Source organism: Ambystoma mexicanum, chromosome 12, assembly GCF_040938575.1.
Source record: "Ambystoma mexicanum isolate Mex_15411 chromosome 12, UKY_AmexF1_1, whole genome shotgun sequence".
Taxonomy (NCBI): domain Eukaryota; kingdom Metazoa; phylum Chordata; class Amphibia; order Caudata; family Ambystomatidae; genus Ambystoma; species Ambystoma mexicanum.
Window position 1 is genome coordinate 209019972 of NC_090936.1, and position 17474 is coordinate 209037445.

The 17474-nt window shown below is 42.1% G+C and overlaps 1 protein-coding gene across 2 annotated transcripts in view; it reads left to right on the plus strand.

Annotated features, from left to right (window-relative positions):
* Positions 1–9858, plus strand: part of DYRK4 (dual specificity tyrosine phosphorylation regulated kinase 4) — a 1198302-nt gene extending 1188444 nt beyond the window's left edge. For both annotated transcript variants that reach the window (XM_069628321.1, XM_069628322.1), the window contains one exon: positions 9450–9858. In XM_069628321.1, the coding sequence (XP_069484422.1) occupies positions 9450–9718 (269 nt within the window). In that variant the 3' untranslated portion in view covers positions 9719–9858. The remainder of the gene's footprint in view (positions 1–9449) is intronic.
* The last annotated feature ends 7616 nt before the right edge of the window (positions 9859–17474 follow it).

Genomic DNA, 17474 nt, shown 5'->3' on the forward strand with positions numbered 1-17474 from the left:
TGGGACAGTGTGGGAGGATAACTTGGGTGAGGGGTCCTCGGGGAGTGGGAGTGGTACACCGGATAGTGAGACACAGTATGCCTCTCTTCCCTGTAACACCTCCATCCCATCTTACGCAGTGGGATATTTAGAAACCCACCCTACCCCCTTTTCCTGCACAAACAATTTCTCACGGACGGCCCATTCTGGGAGAAAACAGACTCACACCCAAGCCGTGTACATGACATGTCCCAATACTATGGTCAGGCGAGGTCGGGCAATTATCGACAATCACTCACACCTGACTTCCATTACATTTCCCCACATGGATAAAAGGCAGAGCACGAGAGCTCACTCCTAGTGAGGCAAAACATACAAAGGTACAGCAGCTTGGAGTTAGCAGTTGAATGAGGGGAGAAAGATGGCCAGGCATGAGAGGTTTATGAGAGGGGCAACACCCTTGACCACATTGACAGGAAAACGTTACTTTCAAGAAACCGTCAAAGCAGAAAACATAAGACCAGGAAACAAGGCTAAAGAATCCTGCATTGTGTGTCAGAAATATCGATGGTCGTCCCGCAGAATTGATCAAAGCGGGGAGGAGCAGCATACGCCCTGGTATTGTCATTGGCTCCAAAAACAAAGAAGCTACAGAGAACAGCTCAGCCGGTGAGTTGGGGAGACCGGTCTGTGTTGAAGTCATAGTTACAAGCGGCAACATTGTAAAGTTAGCGCATAAAGAAACATTTTTAAATGCGTGTGATTAAAGACGCTAGTGAAGCTAAATTGCTGGTGAATATTTGAACATTAGAAGAAGAGATACAATACCGTTGACAGAGTGGTCCGGCAATGTGAATGAACTCAATCAAAGGTCTCTGTACGGTATCTTGGCGAAAGGAAACAAAAGCAGAAGATACATGTGAAGTGTAACTGTGTGAAGTGAATCGAAGTGGTCCTGCAACGGTTTAAGCAAAACCATTGCACATTCGAAAGTCTTCGATTCCGGTATCACAAGGGGATCTGAGCCTGGACGAGGGGGGATCCATGGTCCGAGCCTGAACGAGGGAGCACAAGTTGTGAATCTTAAAGAAAAGGGATCAGAGCCTGGACGAGGGGGACCTATGGTCTGAGCCCAAAGGAGGGAGATCAGTCTTGAACTTGTGGAAGTGAAACCCTGGCAAAGGAAAGGTACGTTTGTGTTTTGTTTGCTGCATCAGGCCCTCTTCATTAAGAGACTGTCATTGCGAGAGAGACTTTGGCAGAAGGCCCTGATGCCTAAGTGTTGAACTGTTACCTCATCGCCAATAAGCTACAGTGTGCGCGAAGCTCGCACATGCGCCCTTGCCCCGTGCTGAAAACGTGGGAAGGGAAGCTAACTGCTCAAGTATCCTGACATATCGTTTCTCGAACACTTTTCTTTTACATACATTGGCATCCCACACCATTTTGTATTTAGACGTAAGGATTGGCAATAGGTTTATTAGTATAGGCCCTTAAATTTTGACAGACTCCACTAGGACTGCGTTATTATTATTTGATGGTCGTAGCTTGCACCCATATTTAGATTTAGGTTTAGATAGGCGTTTTACCAACCCATTGAAGTTCAATAAACACCCTTGAACTGTGATCACTTGTGTCTGTCTTCACTGTTTGATACCATGCCTTCCTTATGCTAGTAACAGACCATTCAGTGTCAGAGACATACTCATACCTTCTTTGAAGACTGTGCTGCCAATGTCAATCAATGCGTGATATAGAGTTAGACCTTGAGATTTGTGAATAGTGACAGCATATGCAAGAGATAGAGGGAATTGTTCTCTGCGTATATACATGTCTTTGAAAAGAGGGAAACGTGCTATTATGCAAACCAATTCTTTTAACTTCTAGTTTGTCAAAATGGATGTTGACAAACTGAATGTTGGTGTCATGTGGATATGTTTGGAATCCAACAACTGTACCAATTGCTCCATTGAATAAATCTTGTTCTACCTCAAGGTTACATTTTAGAACTTTTCTGCAGTTTAGACACAGCGTTAATCACTTTTCTAATCCAGCTGTGTTGGAGATACATTTTTCTAAGCTATTTAGTCATGCTGTTGCTTGTTGATACATTGGGAGTGTCATGCCCTACACTTCTAGTGTGTCTGTGGAGCTGATATACATTATGGGTTGCATTTCTTTTTTCAACATTGTATCGTTGAATTGACTACAGCTTGCAACGGTTGGCATTATGGACATGCATTTTATATTTTATTGAGTTAATTGTTTCATGACATCAGGGGCAGATGTCTTTTGCCCACATAGCTCATGGATTAGTCTAGTTTTTGAAGATGGATTTTGCATCTTTAGTGAGAAGACCAGTTAAAATGTTGGCATAGGTGAGCTCTGCAGACTGAGGCATGTTTTGAGTTAGTTCTCTGTAGCAGAAATGATGCCAGAGATTTACTTTTTCAATGTTGTTGAGTGTATTACGGCATTCTTTGTTTCCTAATGTTTTGAAAATAGGTTGACCTTTTACTGGTGTTAACTGTAGGAGGTCTCCGAAAACAATACCATGCTTTCCTCCAAACAGTTCATCATAGTCCGTGTTTAGGACGTCTTGCATTCTGAGGTGAATTAAAGCCAGCATGAGGTTGGAAAGCATGCTTACTTCATCAATCAGGAGGACTTTCATTTGTTACAGAATTCTGCATACCTCAGTAGCAGCTTCTGCTGAGAAATTGTAGTATTCTAATTTGTTTTGATGTTCTACTGGGAACAGCAGTAGTCAGTGTAAAGTTACACCTCCTATGTCGTAGGCAGCTAGACCTATGGGGACTGTTACAACAGCTGAAAGGTAGTTGTTTAAGTCTTGTAGGCATTTGCTGATTATTTTATTTAAGTACGTTTTACCAGGACCAGCTTCACCACATGCAGGAGCAGAAGTTTATAATTTGTAAAGCCACACATTATAGTTTCATGTTTAAAACCATGTTTAATTTCTTCAGTTACTTATAGATAAATGGTGAGTTGTTCATTATTTAGCTGATCTTCACTAGATGTATCCTATGGGACTTTAATCAATGTACAGCTAACCAGGATGTGATGTGTTCCAAACAGGCATTGTCCGCGGATTGGGTACATCAATCAATGTGTTAACTCTTAATTCTATCATAACACATCATGCAATCAGAAAGCAACCACTGTATATGGTCTTTGTGGACCTAAAGGTGGCGTTTGATTCAGTGTCGAGGGAGCAATTGATCAGGAAATAGGTGAATCAAAATTGCCCAGCTTATTTAATATCCCTGATCAATGATATACACTCTCAAAACACGATTCAAGTTAGATTGTCTAGTGAAGGAAATCTAACACTGCCAATTAATAGCTATAGAGGATTGCGACAAGGCTGCAGACTTGCAGCAGTATTGTTTAATTTCTTTATTACTGATGTGGACAAAACCTTTTTGAACATGAACATTGATGCACCCAGACTGGCTAATAAGGTCATCTTGTTATTATTTCAAAAAACGTATCAAGGCCTACAAAAACAATTAAATGCTTTGGCTAATTATGTCTGTGATAATCTTCTGACCATAAAACAAAGGTTATTCAGTACAATTTGAGTAGAAAAAACAACTGTAATAATTGTTATCTTGATGGACAAGTGTTGGAATGTATCTCTTCCTACATTTATTTGGGAGTCAGTGTTGCTAATTCGTATGATGTGTAAAACTACATTGATACGGTTAAAAAATAAACTCATTCCCGGGATATCACAAGCGAGAATAATTCAGTCTAAATACAGGAAATGTTCTACTTAACCCGCCTTGATTTAGTACATGCAAAAACTCATTCCAATACTTTCATATGCGGCAGAGACAAAACCTGTTATATCTGAAAAGATATGGACTGCATTTGAAGGGAAGTACTGGCGATGAATACTGCAGCTTCATAATTGTGTTCCAACTGTGTGGCTGAGATTCGAACTTGGGTTGAGCGCACTTAATGCGCGATAGGTTTGGCATATTATGGCGCTATTTAGAAAATGCCTCTTGGCTTTGCAGTCACCCTTGGTCGATGGAATTCTAGCCAATTATGTGTTCTCTTATAAGGATGAATGTATATCAAGATGGTGAAAATTGGTTGTGCTTATGGCCAACATAGAGATTACTTTGCCGATCTTGATCCAGCATCTGAATAGGGCCAAGGTTAAATTGTTCCAATGGGACTGGTGCCAAAATACAACCAAATGTAATAAATGCCCTGACTTTTCTAAGAATGTCTTACAAGCAAAAAGATATGGAATTGTAGAAAGTTATATATTAAGATACCCCACTGTTGCCCGTAGGAATTAATTTATGTGAATCCCATTCTACATGTGGCCGACGCAGGACATAATGGCTAAACGTAAGATAATTAATCAGAATGCAAATATATGTAGATTTTGTCAGTCCCTGACTCAAAAGGAGACATTGAAACATTTAGTAGCAGAAAGTTTTAACCTATTTGATCTGAGGGTACATTATTTCAAACACATTCTAAAAACCTACTGAGATATTGATTCTGATTTACTATGGCGGATGATCCACAGCGGTTATCTCACTCGAGTGAGAATTGCTGCAGTAGGGTTTCTACATGTTTTGAAATTAGAAGAGTCATGATTCTGTTGAAGATAACGGTCTATTAAACAGTGACAGAATTACATTTTTTTTTATTTCTTTAATTTGTATGACCTACCTAATCTGTGTAATGAAATGTGTTATATGTTTTATGTGCTGTTTGGATAAATATGCATTACAAAGTATAATTATACTGATTGATCTTAAAAGTGTAAATAATTTTATTTTTATTTCTGTTTGTATTCAATATTATAAAGTTGGATATAATTCGGCTAAAACAATTAAAACATTTTTTTAAAAAGCTGTGATTGCAGCACTGACAACTCTTCTTCAGATTGATTGATCCATGGTATTTTCTACCTCGGTCATGGTGCTTCATTTAGAATGAGTGGTTCTCCAAGTGGTTCTTGGCTTCCTGTAAGAGAAGGTTGACTGCTTTCATGTGTGTCTTTATCTAGTAGAAGTTCAGTTTCTTCGTCTTGTTCATTGTCCAGCATGTGTTTATTGTTTGAAATTGACATTTGGAAATGCTTTCATTTGCATTGAATGCAGCTTTAAAGGAGTCATGGTCACCTAATAATTCTTCTTTTCTCCAAGGTTTGAAAAGTTGTACTAGGGCCATTCAGTAAAGTTCTCTATGTTGCAGAGATTTGAATGATTGCTTTATATGATTAATTAGGCTGGGTTTGGTACGTTTTTCTAGGATTCCTTCACAAGTTGAGACTGAATATCGGCCAGTTGTCTCATCTGGAGTGAAATTGTTTTTGTAGGAGTAGTTTTGTGCTAAGTCATACAGGCACATGTTTTCCAAAGCAGTACTTCCATTTGGATAATATGTGTCATTTAAATTGTTTTTTAAAATGTCTTGGCTGTTGGGATCATTTGTGGCTATTGTTTCTATCTCTTGGTAGGATTTTAATATGCTTTTTCATGATGAAGCTGGACCAACCTTTAGCTATATGAAGAGAGCAAGAAAAGGGGGTGGTGACCCTATCTCTTAGAGCAACACTCAGCTAAATGATGTGCCTATTGCTAGAAGACAGGACCACTGAAACACTTATTTTGAATATGAGTATATTAATGACACTTAACTAATTAAAACATGAAAGCACAAGTTGTAAAACATTTAAAGAAACAACTAAAGATGTAACCACTAAATAATAACAAAACTAATTTTATTTTTCGTCTTAATAAAACCCATCTAAAAAATCTGTTAAAAAGAAGAAAAAACACTCTTCACAGTAAGTATAAAGATAATCACAGCAATTGATATATTATTTGCAAAACTAAGAAATATTGTGGGGTTAGTACGCGAGAGGTGGTGTTGTTTAAGCACTAGATGTGCAACATCAAACACTCAAGAGTAGAGCACTGTATGATTAAACCAGCTCTATCAGAAGGAACACCTATTAGATGTCTTAGGTTTCTTTTTGTGAGAGTCGACATATGTTTCGGCTAAAGGCATCAAGAAAAATCAGGCAATGCACAAAACAGTTGTCTGTTGATGCAGGTGTAGCCGTCTTCAGGACAAGAGAAAGAGAACAATGTGACAACTTGGTGGTGTTGAGTACTTCTTAATAGCTGTACTTTTGTGACAAGGAACCCACTATTTATTAAATAGGACAAGGAATCGAAGATCTGCTTAGCGCAATTCAAAACAGGCCAAGGTTTCTTTTGGTCCAAGTGAGCAGAGAGAATCTGTGTTTAATGCTGTAAAGATTTTTGTTTATGTGGAATGACCACGAGGTGTATTGATAAGTAATACTTCGTCGGAAATACGGTATGTCTCAGTATTAGCGTTCCCGGCAAATACTTTATATTTACATAGAGGCGGTTCTGCTTAATGGAGGTTGTTTTACAGAAAAACCGGTCCGCTTGTAAAGGTGATTCTTAGCCGTGATAGCGTCAAGTAAAACAAAACCTAATGACTGCCTGCATGGAAGAGCAGTGCGAGCGATCTCACCGATCAAAATGAAGCTGACCATGACAGCTTGTACGCCTGACACGCCATTCGGCCCGGAATACGCTGAGTACCACGCCCCCTGCCTTTACTCCGGCGTTCTGTTCGTTTCGACCGGCGTGACTTTTTAGCTTTCCTTATAAGATTGTTAAGAACTCTACGGTGGAATTTTATTTTGCAAAATTGATTTTTTCGAAAGTTTTGTTGTGGCTATGTTAACATTGGTAGATATAGTGTTAGGTTCATTTGTACATCTGCTGTTTTTTGTACATATTTTTTACTTTTCATGTTTGCAATAGGGCCTTGCTTTTTTTAGTAGTGGCTGGTTTAGTCTCGTTGAGTGAGCCTACTAGCTGTTCTGTTTTAATGTTTTCTATAAATAGTTTTAGAGGCGGATGACTATATGGCTTGTTTTTATCTGTATCTGCTCTATAATTTCTTTGTTTTATATGTGGTTGGTTTTTAGTAGGCATTCTGTTCTGACTGTTGATAAAAAAGTAGGTTTGTGTTTGAAAGGTGTGGAATGTTTGTGCATGTATTATGCATGGGTGTGTGCATGTTATTCTACAGATGAATAGAGTGGTGTTCGATTGTGCAGTGGGATGATAGGTGTGGTTGGGAAGGTTGCAGTAGGCTCTATAGGTGTGATGCGCTCGGGTAAATATGAGATTGAAATCGGGTGGTGTATAAAATAAGTGTATTTATGTGTGATGAGTAAGGGAGTGGTGGTGTGATTGAATAAGTAGTACTTTTATGATGTGTTGGGGTAAATAGTGTTGCTGTAATGGTGTGATTTAGTGCATAGTTATGAGGGTTGTGTGGATGTAATTGAAAAGGGGTGAGGAAGTGTGTGTATGTGTGCTAATGTGCATTAGTGATTTGGGATGCAATGAGTGTGAAAGTTGTTGGGTTGGAAATAAGGACCTCACGTGTATAGGTCTATGGAAGAGTAAGGAAATTAAATTGTGGTATAGAAGTTGATGAGAGATCGATGTTAGGCAGTAGGGAATTGGTGGCTTATTGAATAAAGAGCAATGTTTAGATAGGAATAGAAAGAGTGTGAATGCTGCATTAGAATGATTAAGAGTGAAATGCAATATTGTTGAGTAGAAAATAATACTGTAGGCTAATATATAGTGAAAGTACACTGAAATATAAATTATCTGCCCTATACAGCAAACAATTTATATTTAATTGTCTGTAGTTTGACATTTTTTGCCCTTCGCCACATTCATTCATAGATTCCTATGTTTTTGTTTACTTATCCAAGGATAGTTCTCACTTCCTTGGTTACATTTCTCCAATTCCCATTAGCACCCTGGGCAGGGAAGCCAGCCAATCAGGTGACTTGGAAGGTGGGCTTGAACCACCGGTATAAGCCTGTGTTCCAAGCCACCTGACTGCCATCTCTCCCCATCGCCATCTTCCCCCCCACACTCAGTCCCATTTCTTTTCACCTCCTTCTCGTCGTCTCCCACAGGCCGCTACTGAAAGGGAAGAGGGGCTCCATACAGAACCCCGCCTTCCCTTTCCATGGTGGCCATCTTGGAAAAGGATTTTCCCTCCTACAGCATGGATCTATTTTTTTTTTTAGCACCCCGGGTTACCGCTTTGGCAACCTGGAGTGATAATGGCCTCCATTCCCCATTCCAGGGGCTGGAATTGGGGATAAGGGCCCAGAGCTCTCATTATCTGCCCTCACTTCGCTCGTCCCGATAACCTGAGCTACCGACCATTATATCCTGTCCCAGCCTGTGGAACGGGGATGAACACCACATTATGTGTCATCTGCAAATCTCATTTTTTGCCAACAGGTGTTTCACCATAGGTCTCCCAAGCAATGTTGTAAACCTATGGTGAGCTTCTTCAGAGCATATGTTTAATCATACTCAATATTTTTGATCAATCCCAAATTATTACACTGTTGCTTTGTTGTGCTTTTGTACTTCTTATTTCATTTCACACTTTGTCATTCTTAAATATGATTGCGTTGATCTATAATTATGTACTTAGACGTTGTGATAAATTTTACGTACGGTTTTCCAACTGCTTTTATGTGTTTTCATAATCACTTAAAGTTATCTTCTGAACGATTTGCTGCGGCATGATAACCGTGTGGTTCAGGTCTGTTCTGTGTATGGTAGATGTCATGTTCTTAGGGCCACTGCCCACTTACATGCCTTGACTATACATGTGATCTTTACTGTGTGGCTGCCTGGAGTACTTCTTTCAAACACTGGAAATACTCTGAAAGTTGTCTTCTTTACTACCTGTACTAATTTGTTACAAAACCTCACAAAACTGGCACATGTTCTGATTTCAATCACCATTTGCTTGCGGGTGAGATAATCCATCTTCACAGTGAACACACACCCAACGCTGCTGTGGCAGCAATCACTTTTATTGGACTAACTGAATGAAGTATGCCCAGCTAAAATGTCATATTTCACAAAATAAAATGTTAGAGGATTTCAGAGTCCCACAGGGAAAAGGTTGCAATGCATACATTTCGGTGTACCTAATGGAATTACATGCAAATGTTTCTTTGTAAAGAAAATGCCTGTTGCGTATCTCTCATTTTCATTGAGTTATTTTTAAATGTTAAACTTTGAGGAAAGTCAGAATCCCGTGCACTGCATGAGCTCAAAATCATAATGTTAATCGTGTGTTAAAAGTGGATTTTTAGGGGAACTCGGCTGCGCCAATTTAACACATTTTATAAAAAATTAAGGGCTGTTAAATAACTCTTGAAAATCCTGTAATTTGTAACATTTGGATGCAATGTCAAAAGAACCATTTTGATTTGGTGGTTCAACAGTTCATAATATATAGAGTTTATTGTTGCTGTGTTACACATCACGTTTTTACATAATTTCTGATTCACTGTATTTGCATCTTTTGCTATCTAGAAGAAACCTTTGCAGATGGTGCAGAAAAGGTAAAGAAAGAGTTCAAAGAAAAACCTGCAAAGAATAATGCAAGAGAGCCTGCTAAACATGTTGGTGCCTCTGCCGCTGAAGAGCCAAGCGAGAGTACTTCAGAGCCAACAAACATCTGGACTAGCCAAGCAAAAAAGAATGCCAGTCTCACCAACATCCTCATTAAAAAGGACCAATCAGGCCCCAGTGATGATACAAATCTTGTGAATATTACAAAGTTTTTACCACCCATTCTATAGCCTTGTCCAAAGTTAACGACTTTTCCACTGCCTTACCTCACAGGTGTGTTTTATAGACAGTCATTTTATATCAGATGGAATTGTGTTTTTTCATGTAAATGTGATTCAGAAATTAAAAATAAAAAAGTAAGTGCTTAAAATAGTTTTTTTGTGAATTTTGCCCTGCACATAATCTGTTATGTTAATACCAGAAAAATCTGATCATTACTGACTGCTGAACCCCAAGGTTAGGCCAGTTCTATGGCCTAAACAAACGTGTGACCCCTTCGCTTTGGGAGCTATAAAGATCCCCTCTCCTACTCCCATGCCCCCAGTTTGGGACTTATTCATAGATCTGTCAGTTCTCCACAGTTTCGGACAAGCAACACTTTTGAGAAAGTCCAACTCAGGCAGGTGGTTGGCCAGTAATCTTCGAGTGGTGGTGGTTGGATTTAGAAAACCCAAGAGTTTGGTTCTTGCCTCCTGTCCTGTCGGAGCTTTGGACCATACCTACCCTCATCACCATTCCAAAAGCTTGTTCCTCCACCTACTGATGGTTCAGCCCCTCCAAATCAGAGTTTTCCTCTTTAACCCAGCCCTCCATCCCTGGGCTCTTCCTTCTCTGTAACTGCACCACCTTAGCTTTCCTCAGCACCCCGTAACTGTTTTCGCTTCCTCCTTCTCTCAAAAAACCACCCCCTCTTCGACTCTGCCCTGAACTTCTCTTCCCCCTCCTGATGTTTCACTTTCACCCTGTGATACTACCCCTTTTGTTTCCCTAGGTTTGCCTGCTTTATTTATTTTGTATTTATTTATATGCACGAAGGAGCAATGCTTTTTTGATCACAATAAAAAAGTACAATAGATAAGAAATCAGATTTGATGGGAAGAAGAAAGCGTCTTACAATGGGGTGAGTTCAAGTGACATTCTGGCCAGGTTGTGGAGGGGAGTATTTGGAACAGTCACTGGGGAAAGTACATTGGTGGGCATACACAGATTGAGGACAACCAACATTAGACATTTGTAGGTGCTGGTACTTCATTAACCTTTGTTCTTTCCAACTCCTGATGTTTCTCCTCCGCGTTCTGCTGCATCTTTTTCAACTCCTTTCTTAACCTTTGATCATATTATATATTTTTGTAGCAGCAATCTGGCTCAGGAGTAATGAAGCTCTGTACAGGCCAAAGAGAGAAATATTGGTAGTGAGAATTTAACAAGTCATTATTAAGAAAACATTTGCAATAATAATCACAGTACAATATATGGATGAGGGTGTGCAGAAGATGCCTAGAATTTAGGCTAGCATTGGGTTTCTGAGGAAGGGAGAGTAGCATGAGGACTGTGTCCCAGTTTTTCCCTTGTGAGACAATCTAGTTTCTAGTCCAGTGTTGGTCTTACTACAAGATGACCATGTGCCACCCGATTATTTAGTTTGGCCAACAGGTAGGCCGCCTTCTGGCAGTAGTTGCCTTGCAGGTGAGTCAAGTGGTTTTGAACCAGATCATAGCCAAGATGGGGTGCCAATTTTATTTGTGCAAGGTTAGGGCAATGTGGTCAAATTTCCTAGAGACAGTGATGAGGTGAGCTGCAGCGTGGTGGCTGGCTTTGTTGGGGGCAGCTGAGCAGCCAGAAGCAGAAGGTATTAGCCCCATCAATATGCAAGATCATTCAAAGGCCGAGGGCAGGCGGAAGGGCTTGACCTTGCTGTTAGGCAGAATTACATGCAGTACCCTTTGGGAACACTACACACAATTAAGACTACAGGTGTAAGCACAATCTCACCTTTGGTACAAGCCTGTACTACACAGTTATGTGGTAGCAGTGGCTGAGCAGCCAGACTTATCTCAAGAGGGATGTGAGCAGTACAAGATGTTACACAAAGAACTTGCAATCACAGTAGGTCAAACAAACACTCAAGGTTTCTTAGTAAAAGAATATGCATTTATTTACACATTTAGTTAGAAAACATTCCACTAGCAAGAAGCAGCTCAATATCAGACTATAATACACTACAGTACACAGCCAGTACGTTTCTGAACAAGTTAGGCTCCCCTGAAGTGGTAGCAAAATGGCACTTCAGTAACTTTCAAAAGAGGTAGAACACAATTACTTTCATAGGCAGTGCAAATAGTTTCAGTTCACTACACAAGGCAATTCAATTCAATAGGCCTGGGCCAAAGTCAATGGTTCAGTGTCTTGGATAGAATAGCACAGTTCTGGTAGTAAACGGTTAAGTCTTTGCCAATGTTCTTAGAAGTAGTTTGCCGCAAAAAGAGTTATATGTTGGAGTAGGAGTGAACAAGACTCCAAAGTTGGGAAAGTTTCACAAACTTTCACAGCGGCAGAAAGGATTTCCACACCGCGTTTGCAGAGTACCTTATGGATGAAGAAAAGCTGTAGCTGAAGCAGTTGTTCCTGGCAGTTCCTGCATATCTCGCTGTTCCTGAGCTTCAGTCGTGGGGACAACCGGAGGTTCCTGTACTGCCCAGGGAAGAAGCCACAAGCCTTGCTAAATGTCGGTTTTAAGGTGTGAGTGCCTTAAAGTCCACAAACTGGCATCCTTCTCACTGGCTATCCAGTTTTCAACAGCATTCTGAAGAAAATTCAACCAGTATGGAGACAGTGTCCGGGTGTCTTGCGAGTTGGTTGTTCCCACCAGCTCAAGGGAAGAAGTCGTCTTCGGAGGGGCTTCTCTGTCGAGGGAGTTTCAGGCAATTCGGACCTTCAACAGGGCTTCACCAGGCAAACCAACAGTCCAGGAGTTGCAGCAGTCGTCTTCCTTCAGCTCGTCTTCGGTTCTTTCGTTCCAGTGGTCGACTCTGCCTTCCAAGTCCCAGAGACCTGCTTTTAAACAGTTTTCTCCCATTCACTCCAGCCTAGCTGTCACTCACCCAGCAGGGTGGCTGTCCTTGCCGGACAGTCAGCCAGCCAATGACGCCAGAGTGCATTCATGTCTCCTAGGAGACTTAGCACAGGGAGTTTCGGCTACCTCCCTCACATCCTGTCCACCCCAGACACTCAGGCGCCAGAGGAGGGCTTCAGCACTGAAGCCCGCCAAAGGCCATCTAACAAAGGGACCAAACACGGTTTGGCGCGCAGAGACAAACACTAGAAGGACCTTTCCTAAAAGAAAAGGCAAAAAAAGATGACCGGAGTCTATTTTTACAGAGGGGTCTTGGGCGCAATATTGATAAACATGGCTGACCCGGTTTTTTAGCTACCGGTGTTCGCAGCAGGGAAAAATTATGGTAGTTTGTTATAAAACCACTGCCACCAGCCATTTCAAGAGGAAAGGGTAACATTTGACTGTTACATGAGTGTTTAGACATAGGGGATGCTAGGCAATCCCTCCAGCGCTCTATAGGAAGATAGTTTGTGCTGGGTCTATGAATTTAAAAAGACTAGCAAAGTCAATTTAACTTTACATGCACTGGGAGACAGTAGTCAGTCCCAGAGAAGGTATTTAAACCTTGGGAAGTCTGAAAGACATCCCGGTGCCACTGCACTGAGGGTACTGTGTGACGCACAAGAAAAAGATGATGCCTATGGAGTGGTCTAAAACTCCATATCCAAAGAAACAAACACAAAAAAACATTGAAAATGAAAATTTCAAAGTCCCAAAATATAGAAAAAGAGCTGGAGGGTTCTAAGGTAGAGGAAATTTAGCCCTTGGGTGAGAATTCTCCCTAACACTTGCAGTTTAGAGAGATCTCCTCCTTCCACCTACTGACGTTTCACCTTCTGGTACATCTCCTTTGGCATTTAAACTCTGCCTTCTTCCAACTCCTGACGTTTCACCTCCTCTTCCAAACTATCTCCAAGCTCCTTCCTCCGATTCCTCCTATCCACCTGTAACGCTCACCTGGTATCCACGGGGACGTCACTCAGCCTGTTCTGACCTCTTACGACCTCGAACCCTTCCCTGGAGCCCACTTGACTGGAGACTGGGCCTGAAACACAGGATTGGTAGAGTTTAACTCCCTATTGTCTCTGTGTGCTTGAACCCCTTCTTCCCCGGGGTCCAAACCCTCCCTTTGATCCACAGCTCACCTTATTTTCTTGGAAAGTGTGCTCTCCGTCCTGCTTTCAGCGCAGGGGCGCGTTGATTGATGCGGGATCGTTGCTGCCTAGTTACTTCACTGGCAAGAGTCCGACAGGTAAGTATAATGAGTCTTTTGAACAGTTCTCTAACTTTGTTCCTTTCCTTCCTTAGATGATGGCCGGCGTCCGGGGATGGCGACGTGCTGCTGAGATGAGTAGCGCTGAAGGTGAGTGAGAGCGCGATGCGCGATGCAAACCTTTTGTATTTGTATTGAACTGAGTTATTTTTCGGTGTCTTTTAGGTGCCGCTACGTTTTCAGCGTGGATGCCGGTTATGAAGAAGAAATGCGGTGAGTAAGCGCGGTATGCAGCGCCTCTAGATGTTTCCACGCTAACCTCGAGTGTCTTTTCCTTCTTGCAGATGGATGAGAAGTTCCGGAGACAGAGTTCCCCCAAGAGCGGCTGGGATTCAGGTAAGCGTTTGAAGCTCGTACATTCTTTAAAAAATAAGCAAAGATTTGCTGAATGCTTACTAATGCCTTTTTTCTGTTCTTTTCCCTTTTCCTTAGGAAGCGGAATGCTGGGATGGGAATGACACAGCCGAAGATGCCCGCAGAACAGAAGGAGCGATGAATGATGGGCAGAAGCGCCGAAAGGTAAGGCTGTTCCTAACGGTGTTCTTGTTCTTGCAGGAGCAGAGCGCAGAAGAAGGATGCAGGCCTACTGGAGACCGGACCGAACACAGTGAGTGTCACGCTGCAGGTGCAGAAAACACAAAGCATGTTTCTCAGCCTGGGCGTGGCTTAAATAGTTTCTGGGTATCCCAGGTGTCTCTGGGCTGAACCACACCCAAAAGACTAGAATGCACATGCAGTTCTGGGAACCGAAATATGTGGGGGCATCCATCTTGTCCCCATCAATGCACTACAAGTCCAATCCCCAATGTTATCCTATGGGAGTGAGTCTGGTGCCACAAGCGCCAAGTCTGACGTCAAGTGGGTCTTTGGAGGGATGGAGAGGCCCTTGAGGGCCATCTAGGTGTTTGTGGTCTGGCTCCAGCCTGACATCTTGGAGGGCTGGGGACATGAGGGGCAGGAATCATGACACCACCTCAATAACTCTCCCCTTCCTCCTTGCTTCAACAATTAATTACCACAGCTTCCCCTGCTCTAACTCCTCCGACTTCCTCCTCCATCACACTCTGCTCCTTCACCCTCTTCTAGTCACTTTGTTCTTTCCTCTTGCCACTCTTAAGCTCCCTCCAAATACTGTTTGTTCACTTCTCTAACAACTACCCTATGGCAGGCTTGAGAGATGCTTTTATAATGTCTTAACCCCTGCACTCGGCGGATTCCAAAGTAACAGGCAGCAGCTGTGGCTGTGTGTGCATGGGAAGGCTATGGTGTTACTGCTCTAAGCAACTTTCTTCCTGTGTCTGCTGGGAGGAACTCATTGATAGGGAGGATATGAGAGATGGGGCAGCCATCTTTGATGTCATTAGTGTACCAGAATACCTCCTATGTGCCTATTGCCATTAGCTTCCCCTCAGAGGATAACAAAGTAGGCTCTACTTTTGAATCCTCTTCTGAGGTCCCCTTACTACAAATCAGCTGCCTGGGGTTTGTAGGGGTTTCTCATGCAATTCTGGTTGTTTTGGAGTTTCCTTTGCTCTGAGATCTTATAGCATTTACTATCTAGCAATATTGCCCTTGCAGGAAAAATTAGCTCTCTTCAAACCAAAATTGCAGTTAAAAAAGTTGCCTTGCTATTGCCAGCGGAGCCTACTCCCAAGGTACAGCCCTCCATAAACCAGTCCAATAACACTCCTCACCCCTTTAGCTTCAAACAAATAACCATGCTAGAGACAGAAAAAACGATACTCTCCCTAAAGCCTTCTAATTGTAAAGGAGATAATTGCCCTCCTCAAATTATAAAAGATGCAGCGAGAGACCTAGCTCCCTTCATCTCTAAACTGATCAACGCCTCCTTTAAGACTAACCTAGTGCCCAATAACCTTAAACAGTCTTGGGTCCTACCTCTGCTAAAAAAACAAACTCTCGACCCTTCCATCCCTAGAAATTACAGACCCATCACTACCGTCCCATTCCTACTCAAAATTATCGACAGGGTAGCCTACCTGCAAATCCAGGATTACCTTGAAACTAATAACCTTCTAGGCTCACGACAATCCGGCTTCCGCCCCCTTCACGGCACTGAAACAGCCCTGATTGATCTTAAGACTCAAATTGACGAGTTGAAGGATAATGGAAAATCAGCCATGCTACTCCCCCTTGACCTTTCAGCAGCCTTTGACCTGGTAGATCATGCAGTTTTATGCAATCACCTCGGCTCCGCTGCCCATTTTTCAAGCGATGCCATAACCTGGGTTCAATCCTTCCTTCCTAACCGGACTATGAGAGTCTTCTCCCCCATAGCAGCTGCTCATCCCATACAAGTCTCCTGCGGTGTCCCCCAGGGATCATGTGTGTCTCCTACTATGTACAACATCTTTACCAAACCTTTGTTTGAAAAGTTGGATAGACTGGGTGTCATCTACACTAACTATGCAGATGACACTCAGATCCTCATCCCCTTTCAGGTAACTTCTTGGAAGACTCAGCCTTGGTAAATAAGATATATCTCCTCATTCAGGCATGGATGGCATCCCATGGCCTCTGTCTGAATTACGACAAAACGGAGATACAGATCCTCGGCACGGAGACAGCGATTAAAAAACTTGACCCTAACTATGCCTCGTTTAACATTGACAACAATGTCATCAAAGTGATGCCTGCAGTCAAAACCCTTGGGGTCTATCTGGACTCAGCACTCACTTTTAAGAAACAAATTAACTCTCTAGCTTCCTGCACAGCCTATACCTGTAAACTGATCCGAGCATGTAGGCCATTCCTAACGGAGGCCAGCTGTATTATCTTAGCTAATGCACTCATCATATCCAGCTTGGACTATTGTAATGCCCTAAATGCGGGATCTAACAAGTATATCCTTAACAAACTCCAAAATAACGCTCTTAGAATAGCCTTAAACATTCCTAACAGAGCCCATGTCTCTACCTCCAGAAGGAATATCCACTGGCAAAAAATTAAAGACAGGATCACCCTCAAAACTCTCTCGCTCACGTCCAAATGCCTCAACGATATAGCTCCTCCCTATCTAGCAAACAGAATCAACAAGAGAATCTCAAACCGCCCCACAGGAATGACTAACGCTTATACCTTGATGGTGCCTAGATACAAAAAGAGTACAGCTGACGGCGCTAGCTTTCCAGTCATAGCTGCCCAAACCTGGAACAAACTCCCCTTAGAACTTAGAAAGGACCAACCTTACCTAAGTTTCAGGCGCAAGGTTCTTTCATGGATACGATCTAATGACATCTAATGTGATCACCCTCTTTTACTAGAACCACTCGTCCTGAGTGACATCTCCCGACAATGCCCATTGTTAACCTGTCCCCCCATAGGGACCGCCGACTACCACTGCTAGTATCTAGGAACTTCACTGGATCCTACCGGGAATACAAAACTGTGGTTGATTGTTACTTAGCTCTTTATGCTTCAGACACCTGGCATTAACTGTATAAGTATATTCAGACTGTAACATTGTTGAACTGTCCTACTGCCTATTTCTTTATGCTTCCGACACCTGGCATTAACTGTATAAGTATATTCAGACTGTAACGTTGTTGAACTGTCCTATTGCCTATTTCTTTATGCT